At 35.4% G+C, this 18,720-nt stretch overlaps 1 protein-coding gene across 2 annotated transcripts in view; it reads right to left on the bottom strand.

Moving 5' to 3' along the window:
- Window positions 1-2,319: 2,319 nt before the first annotated feature.
- Window positions 2,320-18,720, bottom strand: part of LOC123532997 (reticulon-4-like) — a 52,318-nt gene continuing 35,917 nt past the window's right edge. For both annotated transcript variants that reach the window (XM_045314641.2, XM_045314650.2), the window contains 5 exons: window positions 17,268-17,475; window positions 15,023-15,161; window positions 12,592-12,661; window positions 11,184-11,289; window positions 2,320-7,525 (listed from right to left, as the gene is read on the bottom strand). In XM_045314641.2, coding sequence (XP_045170576.2) covers window positions 7,477-7,525; window positions 11,184-11,289; window positions 12,592-12,661; window positions 15,023-15,161; window positions 17,268-17,475 — 572 coding nt within the window. In that variant the 3' untranslated portion in view covers window positions 2,320-7,476. The remainder of the gene's footprint in view (window positions 7,526-11,183; window positions 11,290-12,591; window positions 12,662-15,022; window positions 15,162-17,267; window positions 17,476-18,720) is intronic.

Consider the following 18,720-nt stretch of genomic DNA (forward strand, 5'->3'; position numbering starts at 1 on the left):
GGATTTTTTATGATTTCAGAGGCTCAGAATTTGACCCAAACTCATTAAACGGGGAAAATATAATATGTATAATCATCTTCTAACCAAGTGTGGTAAAAACCTGTATGTATTTCGGAAAAAAATTCGTATTTCATTTAAGAGGTTTGACTAAAATCCCCTTTGCGTTTGGCACTAATTGTTTTCATTAAAAGCAGTACTAGTTCTGGCTACCATAACTAACTGACGCTATTTTTATATTCTGAAGGTCGCGTCCATTAACAACATATAATATCTCTAAAGCTGAATTGTTTTAGCTAAGGAAATCCCTATCATATATTTAATACAAAGACACTTGCGTCAATAGTGTTCCCTCTACCAATCTTGGTTTAAAACAATAGCTTGAGCAACGTTTGTGTCAGACGAACGAACAAACATTTATACTTTTTCATGATTTGATGTGCATCCGCGCAGTCTGGTCAGGATCCATGCTGTTCGCTAACAGTTTCTCTAATTGCTACAGGCTTTGAAAGCGAACAGCATGCATGGATCCTGACCAGACTACACGGTTGCGCAGGCTGGTCTGGATCCATACTGGTCGCAAATGCACTATGTTGGTTTTCTCCTGGTGCGGCTCATTTGACGTTGACGTCATTTCAGACACAGGAGACGTTGGTCTATAATAGATGAAGGAAGAACGTTTGATGTTTTAGCAGGAAGAAGTAACACGTGATAGGTAAAAAGAATATTACATGCCGTGTCATTCCACATTGAATTTATTAAACTGTTGATTAAAATTGGTAATTATATTAATCAACTCGTTTGATAAATTAAATATCAAAAGACACGCGTGTAATATTCTCTATGTCTACCACAAGTTCAATAAAATATTTCAAAATTGTGTTTTGTTAACTCCAGTATTTGGATTATTCATAATACTGAATTCCTTAGATCATGGCTTATTACCTAGGTGTCCGCTTGTGATGAAATAATGCACGGAGGGGCACGTCCTGGGGTCCATCATCAAAGCTGGAAATTCGCAATTTGACCTTTTTCTGTCGAAATCCGCTCATTGTGTATAATCAATATAAACCTTATCATTTGTAATTCGCAGTCATTGCGTAATATTGGGTGATATACTTTTCATAACATTTTCGCGGATTTTTGAAGCATATATAACTTTTTAATTAAATACGACATGCAGGTATAATTGGACATGCATAGCCGCAGACGTTATTAAATTGTCATGATTTAAATTCCTCTGCCAACGATTTCACTTAATTAACAACAGAAATTACGTCAAAATAGTATTATACAAGATGTCAAAGCGATATGCACTGGAATTTGGTTGTCTGTGCCATGGTCTTCGAGTTGTACAGACGATTCGCAGAAAGTCAAAATTTTAAACCGAACACAAGCTTGGGTATTTCCTGTCAAAGTTAATAAAAGTAATTTACAAATATGAATTAATGCGAATATGATGAAAACATCCTCTGCAGTAACAGCGTCGAAATATCACCATGCGCCGGTTCGTGTTAGCAACGGTCTTTCAGAAAGCATAATTTCTATTAACATGTCCATATTCATGTCAGATTTGATGAAAGTTAGAAGAAAGATTGCCCTTTGTGATTTCTTATTTTGCATCATTGAAGTATATTAAAGCTAGAGAAAGTCTACGTTATTTTTTTAAGTCTTCGTACATGGCATGTTTTGTACATAGCAATACACTGCAACTTACGGAGAAGCCCCCTGCTTATTTCTTCTGAACAATTTGGCATAAGGAGAGCAGTGGTCTACTGGTTAAGGTGTCGACCGTTCAACTCGTTATGGTCACGACCATGCCTTCTCATGCTACAACAGTAGTTTTGTTGCAGGAAACGGACTCGTCATTCAAATGAGCTCCATGAGCTAAAATGGAGTTGTATAAACTAATTTGGAATATTTTCATATTATCAAGAACAATGGTCTCATTACAAAGAAAATTCACTCCAGAGAAACAACCACCTCTTATACCAGCACCGAGTATAGTATGCAGTACTATTACCAATAGAGTTGTAACCCTATCTGTCTACCAGCTACCTCCTGGTTAAGCAGAGATAAATGTCTCCACAACTGTTATTTTGTCCAACTGTCCTGAAAACACATCATACTGAAATCAAAATGGGCCCCTGTAGTTCTGAGCTAGCCTGGTCGGCTTTCTGTGTCTTTTTTATTTACGTTTACCTTGCGCTGTGAACTAAACAACATCCTTGTACATTTGGAGAATAAATGAGATCTCTGAACTATAGCACACACAAATTTTCATTACTCAAGTTACTTAGGTTAGAAGAATGAATAAGTCAGTTATAGTGGACAGAAAAACATCTTTATTGACAAGAAAAAACGCTTAATAGTGACAAGTGGAAGGCCTTTTACACAAGCTAACTATGCTGTATGAACAAACACAGGAACTTAGCAACAGTTTTATATAATTACACAGAGCTAACATAGCTAATCTCAACATCTTTTCACTGCTATATTACAATGTTCTTACTATACTGTGTGAGAGCTTCTAATGCAAGTTTCTAACTGGCGGAAATTATTTGTGTAACAAAATTGGGATGACATATATTTCTGTAATTCCAAAGTAATGATGAAGTTGAAATATGTTAGTTGAATTTGGCATAACATTTTATTCAACTGTGGTACAAATGGTAGAAAATGGATTACTGCATTTGATAACATTTTTGGAAAAGTAGTTATAAATTTACAAAATACATTTTTTGATGTGAAACAGTTTCTAGACTGGTTAATGAAGTGAACATTGAGACTGCAAAATCTGTGTACAGAGTCAGTGCTTGTCTGTGCCTACCATAATCTAGCTGCAAAATATAAATAATCAACCTCCGCACACAGGTAATAATCATTTTATAACTGGCTGAATTTTCTATTTCATATAAGCCACTTTTTCTCAGAATATTGTTCCTGTCACATTAACTGTCTTAAAAAGTCCTAACATTCTTAAAATTTCAGCATTTTATTTCCCTTGTCACTAGATATTACTAGATATATAGATTAGTAACATTTTTGTTTTGTTGGGTGTTACATCACACATTTGAAGGCCATATGGTGAATTTCCAGCTGTTGGCAGACCCCAGGTCCCTCTTTGGGCATTTTTTAGGCATGGGCGGGCACCTTGGTAGAACCACAGACCTTCCGCAAGCCAACTGGATGGCATGCTCACATGAAGAATTCTACATATGGATTAATAGAGAAACTATATTGTGAATACATAAACAACAACATTATTACTGTGGTATTATTATAAAACTTACTGACAGTTAAACAATAATATATAATGAATATGTGGTACAAAACCCTTTACGTGGAACAAAAAATGTCTCACACGTAATACAAAAACTGTCTTCTTATAAAACTGGACACTCAAAAAATGAGACAATATTATAGTATTATACCTTTTAACAGCATGAACTATTTTCTTACAGAAAATACTAAATATTATAATAAATGTAGAAATGTCTCAATAATATATATGTATAGGCACAAGCTAAATTCAAAGGTAATAGACAACAATATACTCAAAGCTAACTGTACATAATAATGGACTGCTGTTCTCTCTATATACATCTCAAGACCAATATTAACTTAGAACTTTACTAAAAAAAATACCCTATTTGAAATGAACGATAGTAAGAAATGAATATTCTAACATTCAGGTATTAATGCTATAAATATTGCTTTCAAAATGTGACAGAAAATCAGGGGAGTTTGCTTTACAAAATCATTGAAAATTCAGTATTTACGTAAAATTGCTCAAAGCTGTTTGCAAAAAACTTCCTCTGTTTTATCTTATCTTGTTTTCTGCAGACTTTAAAACAGGAACTCGTGTATCATACGCCACACAAAATTTCGTAACATTATATTCATCCCATTTTTTTTTGTCTCTATATTTAATTTACTGCCCATCTCCCATGCATTTCGTCACTAAGAAAGAACTTTTCTACATTTTAACTCAATCACTAATCTTCTAGAAATGCCTGCTTCTGACAAAGCAACAGCAAAATGATCAAATTTTCACAAACTACTGTGGTTTCTCCAGTGTCTTCAAACATTTCCATGACTCAAATACTGTATCAAATTTTGTAGAGGGTTGGACAAGCTATATCTGGGACTGTTGAATAATGCAACAACAAAAATTACACAACATTGCATCGTAAAACAATGAGATCAGAATAGAGTTTGACACATACAAGTTCAGACATTCTATAAACCTGCGGCCCAGTTAAAATCTAATTATCCTCTATATCCTGTACTATCAAAACACCGTGAATTTGAACGGGAAAAAAGAAATAAGATTTTTCACACATTGAGTTACCAAAGGGAAGCTGCACATTTTTCGGCTAATGCAGATTATCTGACTGAACCACTAAAGTGGCCAAGAAAATCAACGTTCATTTCTATTTTTACAGCTGATTTTAAGGGGTAATAGTTCAAGAATTAAAATGACTTAGTATTAAAGGATTTGTACCACTCATTACTTTTAAAAGTTATAAATCACTCGAAAGCAAAAACAAAACCCAACAAAGAAACATTGCACAATTCACATACAGAAATGGCATTTATCTAAAACAACCACACCGATTATTGAACAGTGTTTTGAGTTGATCTGACAGATAATTCATTTTTACCCATGTAGTGGAATATTACATACTGATGAATAATGTAATTAATTAACTAATTATTATATCTTAAAATGATGTTGATTAATATATTTATAAATGGAAAACAAGAACTTATTGCTCAATAAACAAATATATAACTGAACAAAACAAAAACTTAAACCGATAGCACTTCAAACTGGGTTAGAGAAAACTATATAAAAGTCAAAGAAAACTAATGATAGGTTAGAGAACACTAAATGAAAGAATGTTATAACAGAGGAAGATTACACTTGTAGTTGTAAGTCTAGAAATATTTGTTACAGTAACAAATCTTTACAGTAACATTTCATGTTAACATACTGACTGACACTATATATCGATAAACATTATGTAATTTTTGCATATTTCTGTCCTTATTCAATGTGATATCATCCGGTTTATACTACATAATGACCGGTGCTGTTGTGTATTGCACCAAGCAAATGTTTTTTTCCATTATACCACTTTATTATCATTTTACACATATGATCAGACTTGATTTTTACTTCTGTATAATATTACAAATAATACTCAACACTTCAGTCAATAACGCATTTTACGGACTAGGCAGTCTGAAAAAGAAAGGATACTGACCTCAGCCCCACTTCGAACTAACTTGGATATGGAACCCAATATCTACATTTTCAGTTTATCATACTGGACAGAACTGTATAAATATCGAAGCAAGGAGCACTATTGTACTTATTAGAAAGAGAGCGCGTTATCTAGAAATGCAACAAATATGCCTGAAGCTGTTCATACAGCATGTGGCATACTGAGCATTCGTTACACTCTAGTAGTTAAAACTCAGCTTACATGTTCATTATTGTCATACATATACTGCATGACATTGCACCAAATGTACTTCTTTACTTATATTGATATAAAAGTTGATTTCCAATATTTCCAGACTTATAGACACTGCAGACAGACAGATTTGTTCCAATATGAGCACAGCGATACATTTTATCACAGAGGAGAGAAAGAAAAAAAATTAATAAATTATACAAACTATAATACAAAACTTTTTTTCCTTCGTCCAAAAATTATTACTATATATAAGTACACAGTAACTCCACAGGTATATTAATTAAATCCTAAATGATCAAAGATATATCCAATCATTCACTGTACAAATTTGCATTCACTCGTAGTTTTTCCATTCATGTAATGATTGCACTAAAGCAGAGTTACCCAGACCAATCTCACTGACTTAGAAAAACAAGAGGACCATGATGGTCCTGAATCGCTCACCTGTTCCCACATAACCCAGTTTTGAGTATGACGTCGTTTTTTCTATTATTTGACATAGTGACCTAGTTTTTGAGCTCATGTGACCCAGTTTTGAACTTGACCTAGATATTATCAAGATAAAAATTCTGACCAATTTTCATGAAGATCCATTGAAAAATATGGTCTCTAGAGAGGTCACAAGGTTTTTCTATTATTTGACCTATTGACCTAGTTTTCGAAGGTACCTGACACTGTTTTGAACTTTACCTAGATATCATCAAGGTGAACATTCTCACTAATTTTCATGAAGATCCCATGGAAAATATGGCCTCTAGAGAGGTCACAACGTTTTTTCATTATTTGATCTACTGACCTACTTTTAGATGGCACGTGACCCAATTTCAAACCTGACCTAGATATCATCAAGATGAACATTCTGACCAATTTTTATGGAGATCCATTCACAAGTATGGCCTCCAGAGAGGTCACAAGGTTTTTCTATTTTTAGACCTACTGACCTAGTTTTTGACCGCACATGACCCTGTTTCGAACTTGACCTAGATATCATCAAGATGAACATTCAGACCAACTTTCATACAGATCCCATGAAAAATATGGCCTTTAGAGAGGTCACAAGGTTTTTCTATTATTTGACCTACTGACCTAGTTTTGACGGCACGTGACCCAGTTTCGAGCTTGACCTAGATATCATCAAGGTGAACATTCTGACCAATTTTCATGAAGATCTTGTAAAATATTTGGCCTCTAGAGAGGTCACAAGGTTTTTCTATTTTTAGACCTACTGACCTAGTTTTTGATGGCACGTGACCCAGTTTCGAACTTGACCTTGATATCATCAATATGTACATTCTGACCAACTTTCATAAAGATCCCCCCAAAAATGTGACCTCTAGAGTGGTCACAAGCAAAAGTTTATGGACGGACGGACGGACGCCGCATGATCACAAAAGCTCACCTTGTCACTTTGTGACAAGTGAGCTGAAAACGATGACCAACCCAGCATCATTTTACTGTCCTGCGATTTACTTTTCCCCTCGTTTTCTCAAGATATTTTTCCCATTTCTTTTCAAAAATCTGTCATTAGTATACAACTAATTAAACGTTTGTACATCATATAGTCTCTTATCAAGGGAAGAAACTCTGTAACATCACTGAAGACCCTCTTGATGCATCCTCTGACTTCAAAGGGACACAACTCTGAAATAACTCCTGGGCTCGAACTTTCATTTTCTCCTCAGGGGCTGTCTTACATTAAGCAAATTTCGACATATTAATCCTATGAATACGAAAGCATGACACATGAAACTGCTCAGCAATAGTCTAATAAATTTCACTTTACATATATATTTGTGACTCGCGCAAGCTATATATATACTTTTTGTGTTACTTTCTCTTCCAATTTCTAATCCATGGAAATCTAAAAGTGAACTGTGGCTGTTTTAATGTACACAAAAATTTCTCAATAGTTAATGGAATAACACGTTATCTTTCTGATAAAAGAAGTATTGTTTCTGTCCAAAAATTGTTTAAGTGTCCTTGTTTCTTCTTACTGTGTCTTTGCTTTCTTCTTTGGGAAAGGGATCTTTGATGACACTCTGAAAGAAACATAACAGATATCAGTATTTTGTTTTGTTTGGCTTAAAGTCATAAAAAACAACCCAGTTGTATTGTGAAATACCAACTTTCAAGCCTTAAGGTATTACACCTTAATTATTAATAATGATTATTACTGTTTTGTATGCCATTTCAGCAGTCACCATTATAAAATGAAAGCCAGTATGAGCTACACTATTATCCAAAGAATATTGAAATAACATTTTAAAAGTCTACATAATAAAACGGATATTGTCATTACGGGTCCAGTACCCTAACGGGCAAGAAATACCTAATACTACCTTGGTTTCATAAAAAAACCATCATCAACTCTTTTGTAACAGCGAAAGATGTTTTAAATTGAACAAGATATCACAGTTTGAATTTGAAGAAAATGACTAACAATGGAGGCAGCCATTATAGGGCATTTATGAAATCATTTACACAGATAGTTTAATTTCTAATGTTTTTGTAGTTTAAGATGTAAAAACATGGCAATTTCTTTCAATACATTGAAAAAAGTAGTGCAATTATTTTTACAGAAATAAGGAAATACAGTTATAATAAATATCAAGAAATTTTATCAATTTGGCATTTTGTTAAATGTTGCCATGGAAACAAAATGGTGCCATTTCATCAAATATTGAAATGTTCATAAATTTCTCATTTTTCAGCAGATTCTGAGAATTCTTTCACTTCATTGAATGGTTTAAAAAGTTCTAGCAGACAGAATTAACATTAAAACAAAACTGTCTTTCTCTCCAAACATCAAATTACTTCAATGGAAACACTGTTATCAAATAGGGAAAGACTCAATCCCATAAGGGCAAATTCAATCTAATTTTTCTTTATATTATTAAGTTTTAACAATTTCAGCAACACAATTTAGGTTGTATGGTAACTTTCAACTTAAATAGTTGAGAAGGACCCAGCCCCCTGAAGTCAGCTGCATAGCATCCTTACATGGAAGAATTCTACATCCCTTGAACTTTATATGCAATATTGAATGTTCATCATATAACAAGAGAACAGCAACACTTGAATATTCAAAAGCCCTGTCAGTACAAAAAAATTATAAGACTGAAAACATAGACATAGACAGAAGGGCATAAACTGGGCAACAACCATTCTGAGACAAAACTTTCACCTTTTATAATGCTTAGTCAACAAATCACACCAAAAAACTGTTAAGTTGAAATCTGGGCATAACTTTGTGAATCAACAAAACTTACAGTTATATCACAGCTAAGTATTTTAAGTCATAACAGGTTTTACAATAAGTCTTTTTTTTCTATTTTCAGCTCTAGTGGCCCCTATAAGGGACCAAATAGAACCATTACAATGACGCTACAATCGTTCATGAGAACAAAATGCTTAATGGCTTTTCTGTTTTTAGCTGTAGCAGTCACTAAATGGGGTCATGTGCTCCCATGTTAACAAGTTTGGGAGAGGACATTATAATGATGTTACAGACCAAGTCAGCAGTTCATCAGAACAAGTCATTTAAAGGTTCTTCTATTTTTAGGTCTAGCAGTCCTTAAAAGAGGCCAAGTCCCCCATTTGAATGCGATTGGGAAAGGACCTGAACATGATGCTACTTATCAAATCTGATGAAGATCAATGAAGCACTTCATGAGGTCATTTAAAGATATCTAGTAGCCCCTAGACGCACCCCCATTTGAACAAACTTGAGAGAGGACCTTCTGATGCTATAGACCAAGTTTGATGAAGATCCATAGAGCAGTTCATGAGAATTAGTGGCCTGTAAAAGTGACCAAGTGTCCCTATTTGAACAAAATTGGGAGAGAACCTTATAATGATGCTAAAGAAAAAGTCTGATGAAGATCCATCAAACAATTCAAGAGAACTGTTTAAAGGTTTTCAGCTCTTCAGGCCCCTAGAATAGAACCTAGCTTAACCATAAAAACCCATGCCAGGATGCGACTGACCAATAACTCTGGCCAGTATCTTTAAAGCAGAAGACGTTTAAGTAACAAGAGCTGTCCGTAAGACAGCCAAGCTCGACTATTCGAAATATTGTCACAGAAGCAGGAAATTATTACCCAAAATGTTAAATATCAAAAGAGTTTAAGTTCGAAAGGGGACATAATTTGACCAAAATACATATCAAAGTTATGGGACTTGATGCTATCAACTAGTTTTATAACCCCGAAGAAACATGTTAGGTTTAAATTCAATATCTGCATTAGTTTTGGAGATAGTAACTTGCATGTAAACTTTAACCAGAATTTTCTAAGTCCAAAAGGGGGCATAATTTGTTCAAAATACATGTTAAGAGTTATGGAACTTGACCTAGTGAGGCTGGTAATTGACCTAGAAAAGGAATAAATAAGATTCAAAGCTATATGCCTTTTGGTAATAGCTGTATGTACTTGCACGCAAAACTTTAACCAGAATTTTCTAAGTCCAAAAGGGGGCATAATTTGCCCAAAATACATGTCAGAGTTATGGGACTTGATTCTATCAACTAGTTTTATAACCCCGAAGACACATGTGAAGTTTCAATTTAATATCTATATTAGTTTTGGAGATAGTAACTTGCATGTAAAACTTTAACCAGGATTTTATAAGTCCAAAAGGGGGCATAATTTGCCCAAAATACATGTCAGAGTTATGGGACTTGTCCCAGTGAGGTAGGTAATTGATCTAGAAAAAGAAAAAATAAGTTTCAAATCTATATGCCTTTTAGTATAGCTGTATGTACTTGCACGCAAACTTTAACCAGAATTTTCAAGTCCAAAAGGGGGCATAATTTGGCCAAAATGGAAGGTCAGATTATTGGGACTGGTGCTATCAAATAGTTTTATAACCCAAAGACTACATGGTAAGTTTCAATTCAATATCTGCATTAATTTGAGAAGTAACTTGCATGTAAAACTTAACCAAAAGTTTTCTAAGTCCAAAGGGTTCATAATTGCTAAAATACATGTTAGAGAAAATTGGAACTTGACATGAGGTTGGTAATGTCCAGAAAAAGAATAAATAAGTTCAAAGCTATATGCCTTTAAAATGAAGCTGTATTACTTGCATGCAAAAACTTAACCAAGGTGTGACGCCGACGCCGACGCCGACGCCGACGCCAGGGTGAGTAGAATAGCTAGACTATTCTTCGAATAGTCGAGCTAAAAATGCTGATGCAGAGTGATGGACCACAATGTATGGCAGATGCCTGAAATACATCTACATGTAAACTAAAGACTCACTCCAAAGTTCAAGGGAGCTAAAAAGGGGCATAACTTTTAAACCTGAACACTGCAAGTTAGGTCATCATAGTGAACAAGTGTGTGAAGAACTTAACAAAATCTGGCCCAAAGTTCACAGAACAATTTCAGTCTGTGCTGAGTTTGATGATGAAACTGTTACTTATATCTATATTGTTTGTTAAAAATCAAATGACTACTCAGTAACCATTGTTAAGTCTCAATTGGAATATAATCTAAATTTTTGGTAAAATTTGCTATTAAAATTTCAATCTCAAACTCAGCTGAGGTAAAAAAAATGCCAGTGGGTGAGTGCAATACCTCTACCTGCTTATTGAATAGTCCTGCAAAAAGGGCTTATTTTTTTCTGGAAAAACTTTCATAGAAAGCTCATACAGTACAAAGTGTGGTGTAACAGAAAATATGCTGGTATACTTACTGAGTCATGATATTGTTGAGCTGGCCTCTAACCAGGTTCACATTCTGATCTATGGGGCCCTGGTAGGTCTCATATACTTTGGGCAATGTGAAAATACATACTACAGCTGAAATATAGCAAAATAATCCATTATTATAATATAATATTCTACTTGATTGATTTTCGTATTAAACAAGAATACTGAAACTGTGTGGTATCATGCAAGAAATTCACTGTTTGTATGTCACAAATATTACGCCATAGCATCAAACATCACTTGAAAAGAATACCACACAAAACCGGCAAATACCTGGTAAAAGTTGTCAAGGATGTAGATTATTATCCTTGATAATGTTTCGAATCTAAATAAAATATATTTCACTGAATTTCTCTTGAATGAAATCACTGTCATTCAGATGTGTATTATTGTATCTTCTTAATATAATTCCTTCAAATTTGAATTCAATGAGAAATCAATGTTTGGGATATATTATTTCTTCAATATAACAAATATAAATCAAATCAAAACATAATCCTTCTGTTAAGAACTGTATTCTTTTAACTTTTTTGTTAATACCAGAGAGAAGCTTCCCCGTCATACTTCAAATATTTTGAGAAAAAAAAGCTTTCAATAAACAGCAGTAAATGTAAATATTAATCATAAAGTTATTTTTCCAAAAGAAATTTTGTAGTCACCCTTTTTATAATATGAGCCGTGCCATGGGAAAACCAACATAGTGGGTATGCGACCAGCATGGATCCAGACCAGCCTGCGCATCCGCGCAGTCTGGTCAGGATCCATGCTGTTCGCTAACAGTTTCTCCAATTCCAATAGGCTTTAAAAGCGAACAGCATGGAACCTGACCAGACTGCGCGGATGCGCAGGCTGGTCTGGATCCATCCTGGTCGCACACCCACTATGTTGGTTTTCCCATGGCACGGCTCAATTATCATTTTTTCTTATCTATTATAACAATATGTAAACAAATGCATACCTGCTATAGAACACACAGAGATGAACATATCTGGTGTCAACAAGGAAGAAATATAGTATTACTGAAACTGATCTTTTTGTTTGTAAGCATGATCTCATATGCTTTTCAATTTAGAAACTACATCTTTAACAGGTTTAATGTCATTTTTGTTTAGTATTTGAGAGGAAACTTGTTCTCTGAAAGTTACTTCACAAAAATTTAGACGCAAGTCAACATATTATAGTTGTTTGAAATTATTTAATTTTGTGGGCATGAAACTTCACCAGTACATAGATGGAAGATAAAATAAATAGAAATTTCATTTATTGAATTTACTTTTGTGGATTTACACATCCAAACAAATCTATGAAAGACAGTCCCACATGAATATCAACAACACAACTGTATGTTAAATCTAACACAGTGCACTAAAAATCATAGTGTGAAAGTCTTACCGAGAATTACTAGTGTCATGCCGTTGAACCAACTGCCAACATATGTCAACAACCATAACAACAGACCAAACTGAAATTGATAAAACATATATTCAGTTTTATTCAAAACTTTTCCCTTTATTAAGTTGGGTATCCAGTTGTTGACCTACAAAAAAAATTCGATTCCTTTCATGTACTGACATTCTACAGTATATTTACAACTTCCCTACATGATATTTTTTGTTTGTTTAGTTCAGTTTCAAGTCACAGGGACTCAGTTCAGGTCTCATATGACGACTTTCCAAATTTAACTGGTTACTCCAGAACACAGAAGTACCCTCGGCTTCCAGACATCTCAGAAACCACTTACCTTCCTAAAAGCAGTTGGATGTCTCCCTCAGTCACTGTGCAGCCGGGCTAAAACCCATAGAGGCTTGGGCAAGTGATTAGGCCAGCAACCTTAATCAGTTTACCATCTGGGTCCTTTCTCTACATGTAATTGTGATGACAGACATTTGACAAGAAGTTAAATCTTAGGGAATAATTGCCTCACCTATGACAGATGACTAGATGTTACATTTTTGGGAACTTACTCTTACTGGGCGTAACACACGTTCTCAACAGTGTTCCCAGATTTTTTTACCATTTTACCTTTAGTAACTTCTCTCCTTATGTTACTGACAACTTTCTAACATTACCAAGAGGTAGAGAGCTGACATTAGGTACATATCTCTTTATAAAATAATCACAGAAAACATAGACCTGGCTCAGGATTCAAACCTACAACCATCATCCTGTTGGCCTAACCAGGAGTACAACTTTTACATTAACTGCATTGCCTGTGACCCCTTAATGTTCTCTCTACAGAGACTGCTAGGTATTATTATGCTGGCTCAACATTTTCTGCCTAGATCATATCGTATTGTTCACTATAAAGGAACTACAGTATTGGCAAACTATTATGACATATAACGCGAAATATATGAGAATTGAATAACCAGACATCTATAGATAACCAATATCTGAATACAGACTACAGAGAATTCACAACTATCTCGCAGACACCTTTAGTGGTATGTCACTGTCAAAAGACTCTTGCTTACTACTGTTTAGATAAAAACAGACATATATACAAGTTAAAATCATTTCTAGACAGGATTCCCCAGACAAATTAATCATTACAATGTCTACTTTATTAGTACAGTAAAACACTGTTTGCTCGACCATCAATGGCTCGAGTACCAGGCCCTGACTCAGCAATTTGTATGGTCCAACAGTAGTTATCCTTATATTTTGTGTTCTCTGGATCACACAAGCATTTTGCTCATTATTGGGCATTATTAAGCGATCATTATTTTATTGAATTTGGTAAAAGAAACACCCTAACACTGAACAGAATCTTTGTTATTTAATGCTAGATTTAAACCTTACTGTTGTCCTCCTTGCAAAAAAGAAACTTTTTCTCCCAATAAAATAATATCTAGTGAACATGGAAAGAGTAAAAGTTTATTGGCAGCAGTTACTCCTGCTTGACAAAATGTTTTCCCTTAAATTGTCAAAGACAATGCCAGAAATGAGAAACACCACGAATCACCAAGACAGCAATTTTCTACATATGCTGTGTAACTTCTTGTATTGTTTCTGATTTGCTCTTTAACCTTTAGCCTGCTGGCGGTAAGTGATTCCGCCTTTGCGACCAATGCATACCAAGATCAGCATGCATGTCCGTGCAGGCTGACCATGGTCTGCACTGATCGCTATTCAGTCTGTAAATTTTCAGTGAATACCGCTTCGAATAATATACTGTAAAATCATTTAATTTCGTTGGCATGAAATTTTGTGGTTTTGGTCAAAATGGCTATTTCTTGGGGATATGAATTCATGGATTTCAACTTTTGAACATAAAATGAATGGGTATTTCGTTGGGATTAAATTTCGTGGATTGACTCAACCACAAAATCCCCCACGAATATTAATGATTTCACAGTATGGTACTGCCTAAACTGAATGATGAACCAGTCCATCTTTAAAATTCAGCAGGGTAAGGGTTAAATTATCCAAGTTTTCTAACAGCATGTTCTCATTTTGGTAGGTTTTATTCAGGATCAATGCCAATTTTTCAACAGAATTTCAGCTATGTAATGGCAGTCAGTTAACTAAACCAAAGTGCCTGTATTCTGTGTGCATATCAACTTGTTCTCCACAAATAAGTGACAACTTGGCCACATAATTCAGAGGTAGAAGAATGACTGTCATACTGTCCTATGTAAAATTGCCACAGAGTACATCTGCCTCATCCTGGTATAACAAGCAGCTTCTCAATTCATAGTCTTGTGCTCTACCTACTAAGCTGTCTAGGTAGATAACATTATTCTAACTGTTCTTTACATTACATTGTCAAAATATGACCTAATGCAAACACCAACACAATTAACATATACTACACACAAACCTTGAGAGAGTCTACATAATCTTCAACAAGGAAGAGTCTACGGAGTTCTTTGGAGCAGTTGTTTACGTTTGTTGCGATTTTATCAGCGGCACTCTCGACTACGTCACTCTGCAGTGAGATATCCAGTTCCAACAACTTCCTGTAAGTACACACAAAATATTTCATAAAGTCAACACGTGTGAATTCTGATGCCTAAACCTGAAACTACTGTATCGACCTCTACTTACTATTATTTGAGCCGCGCCATGAGAAAACCAACATAGTGCATTTGCGACCAGCATGGATCCAGACCAGCCTGCTGGTCAGGATCCATGCTGTTTGCTTTCAAAGCCTATTGCAATTAGAGAAACGGTTAGCCAACAGCAAAATTTAATGCACTATGTTGGTTTTCTCATGGTGCAGCTCATTTAGTGTAGACTGAATTATATTGAGATATTTAAAGTTTCCCTGATATTTGCAACTAGTCTGAATCAACAATATGGGTGAATGTTGACCAGCAATGCCACAAAAAGTAACTATTATTTTTAAAGACGTAAATAAGGCTATTGTCTGCAAAGGAATGTGAACAAGAGCTGTCTCCATAGGATGACACATGCCCCCGATGGCACTTTAAATGAATAGTTATGGCCGATGTTCGAGTTTAGGACCTTTGACCTACGGAGCTGGGTCTTGCGCGCGACACGTCGTCTTACTGTGTCACACATTTATGCGTAGTTATTTTAAAATCCATGCATGAATGACAAAGATATGGACCGGACACACCCATCAATGCACTATCATGAAAAAAGACCTTTAACATCTAAGTGTGACCTTGACCTTTGAGCTACGAACCTGGGTCTTGCGCATGACACGTCGTCTTATAATGGTACACATTCATGCCAAGTTATTTGAAAATCCATCCATCGATGACAAAGATATGGACCGGACACGCCCATCAATGCACTATCCCTTAATGTCTAAGTGTGACCTTGACCTTTGAGATACGGACCTGGGTCTTGCGCGCGACACGTCGTCTTACTGTGGTACACATTCATGCCAAGTTATTTGAAAATCCATCCATCGATGACAAAGATATGGACCGGACACACCCATCAATGCACTATCCCTTAATGTCTAAGTGTGACCTTGACCTTTGAGGTACGGACCTGGGTCTTGCGCGCGACACGTCGTCTTACTGTGGTACACATTCATGCCAAGTTATTTGAAAATCCATCCATCGATGACAAAGATATGGACCGGACACGCCCATCAATGCAATAACCTTTAATGTCTAAGTGTGACCTTGACCTTTGAGCTACGGACCTGGGTCTTGCGCGCGACACGTCGTCTTACTGTGGTACACATTCCTGACAAGTTATTTGAAAATCCATCCATCGATGACAAAGATATGGACCGGACACGAAAAATGCGGACAGACCAACAGACTGACAGACAGACGGTTCAAAAACTATATGCCTCCCTTCGGGGGCATAAAAATGCAACAATAGTAATCCTCAGTTAGGCTTTTGCTATTTCTAAATACTGCTCTACTGTAATTTCTTACTAAATGAGACGTGCCATGAGAAAATCAACATAGTGGGTTTGCGACCAGCATGGATCCAGACCAGTCTGCGCATCCACGCAGTCTGGTCAGGCTCCATGCTGTTCGCTTTTAAAGCCTATTGGAATTGGAGAAACTGTTAGCGAACAGCATGGAGCCTGACCAGACTGCGCGGATGCGCAGGCTGGTCTGGATCCATGCTGGTCGCACACCCACTATGTTGGTTTTCTCATGGCACGGCTCAAATGCACTTTTTTCTACTTTCTACCAGGAAAATTTTTATCTAGTGTTACAGGAACAATATTCTGTAAACTTCATCACTTAATGCATGAAACAGAAGTTTTATAAACATGTCTTTGGTGAAAACAATCGAGAAAAATGCCTTGACAATGCTCTAAAAGAAAATTATCGGCAGAAATTTGTCCATACAGATTTAATGAGGAGATAGAATCACGTTACAGCATAAATTGAACAATAAAGTCACATTATTACTGCATACAGGAAATTCTGACAAGAAGCTGCAAGAAATTGTTTGATTGCATTAACTGGGGTTTCTGCCAAAGCCTGATGAATAGCCTAGAAATTCTCTAAATAGCAACTGCACTTAACAATATGTCATGTTTGCAATATTTTTTGCACATTTATCAAGGAACTTTCAATCACTTATCAGCAGTTATACAAAAGAAGAAATCTGTAAAAGTTTACTTGAAGGGATGACCCTCGTTGGTTTTCTGAACGGCCTGCATGACATTCTTGTAGACACGGAAACTGAGGGTGACGGTTAGAATGGCGAGTGACAGGTACGCCAGAACACTCAGTATCGTGAAGAACGTCAGAGACAGAAGTATAAACATCATGCTGCCGAACACCACACCCGTCTTCTTCACATCTCTCCAGTAGATCAGGTCCAACACTGAAATAAACAACAATAATGATTTATATACATGTTTACACTAGACATTTTTAGTGAGGAAGTGAATTCAGTACAAAACTTAACAATTACTTGAGAGTTATAAAGAGATAGTAGGCAACAGCTACTTGTCTTTGCAAGTGATACTTCACTGGGTCAAGGGTGTTGTCTTTTTATATCAAGAATCATTACTTCTTTTGATTCAGAAACCACTGAAACCAATTCAGAACTTACCATTTTCTTAAGAATATCAAACTTAGAATAAATACCATGTTTCTTATGCAGTACATTAGTATGACAAGTAACTGAAACAACTACCTCCCAAAATGCTGAAGAATTACCTCCCTTTAACATGCATATAATAGAAATATGGTGAATATTAGAAGCAGGAGATAAAATTATAGAAATAAAACTGCAAAACAAGCATATTGCTCTGTCTGGCTGTTTTAGCATTATCAATGAACAAAAAAAACTAAATCTGCACACTGCCAATTCTGCATTCTTTATCCTATCCCTGTATCAGTTTGAGAAATGTAATGTATAGATTATTGGAGGGTATGACACACATATGTAACAGTCTATGCCAGATATAGATCTTCTAACTAGCACACATTCCCATTAACATGCATGTTACAATAACTGCATCTGAATGCTTACAAACTACAAGAAATGCTTTTCATATTGCAGTGAAGCAATTAATGAAACATGACTCAAGATGTTATTTATTTACCCTGCACTGCGCTATATAAAAAGCACATATAAACACCTTACAACTGTAAGAACACACCTGCCTTCTATTTTCACTTTACATTTCTACATATTTAAGTTTGACATGGAAATATATTTGAATTGTTATATATACTTTTTACCCAAAATTTCTATTTTGCTCTATCTTATATTGTAAATTTTACTGACTTTAAAGTCTTGTAGCAAGTTATCCTCGTTTTACTTACTTGTGCACACGAGGTAACTCCCAGAATTTTCACCTTCAATTTCATTTAACCTTAGACTGTCTCAAACAGTTTAATATTGATTTTGTGCTTCATTTTAATATAAAGCCTCAACTGACATTGAAAACAGATATTATGAAAGTCAAGCTGCTGCTTCAGTCACATCTGGTCTCAAGACAGTTTTTAAAAGACTTTCAAGGCATTACAAGAGTCCTCATAGGCCCATATCCATCAGTGTTTAAGTCTGAAAAGTGAACTTGCCATATCTTTGTTGGCAGCAAATGAATACTAAGTTTTC

The sequence above is a fragment of the Mercenaria mercenaria genome, chromosome 1, assembly GCF_021730395.1.
Source record: "Mercenaria mercenaria strain notata chromosome 1, MADL_Memer_1, whole genome shotgun sequence".
Lineage (NCBI taxonomy): Eukaryota > Metazoa > Mollusca > Bivalvia > Venerida > Veneridae > Mercenaria > Mercenaria mercenaria.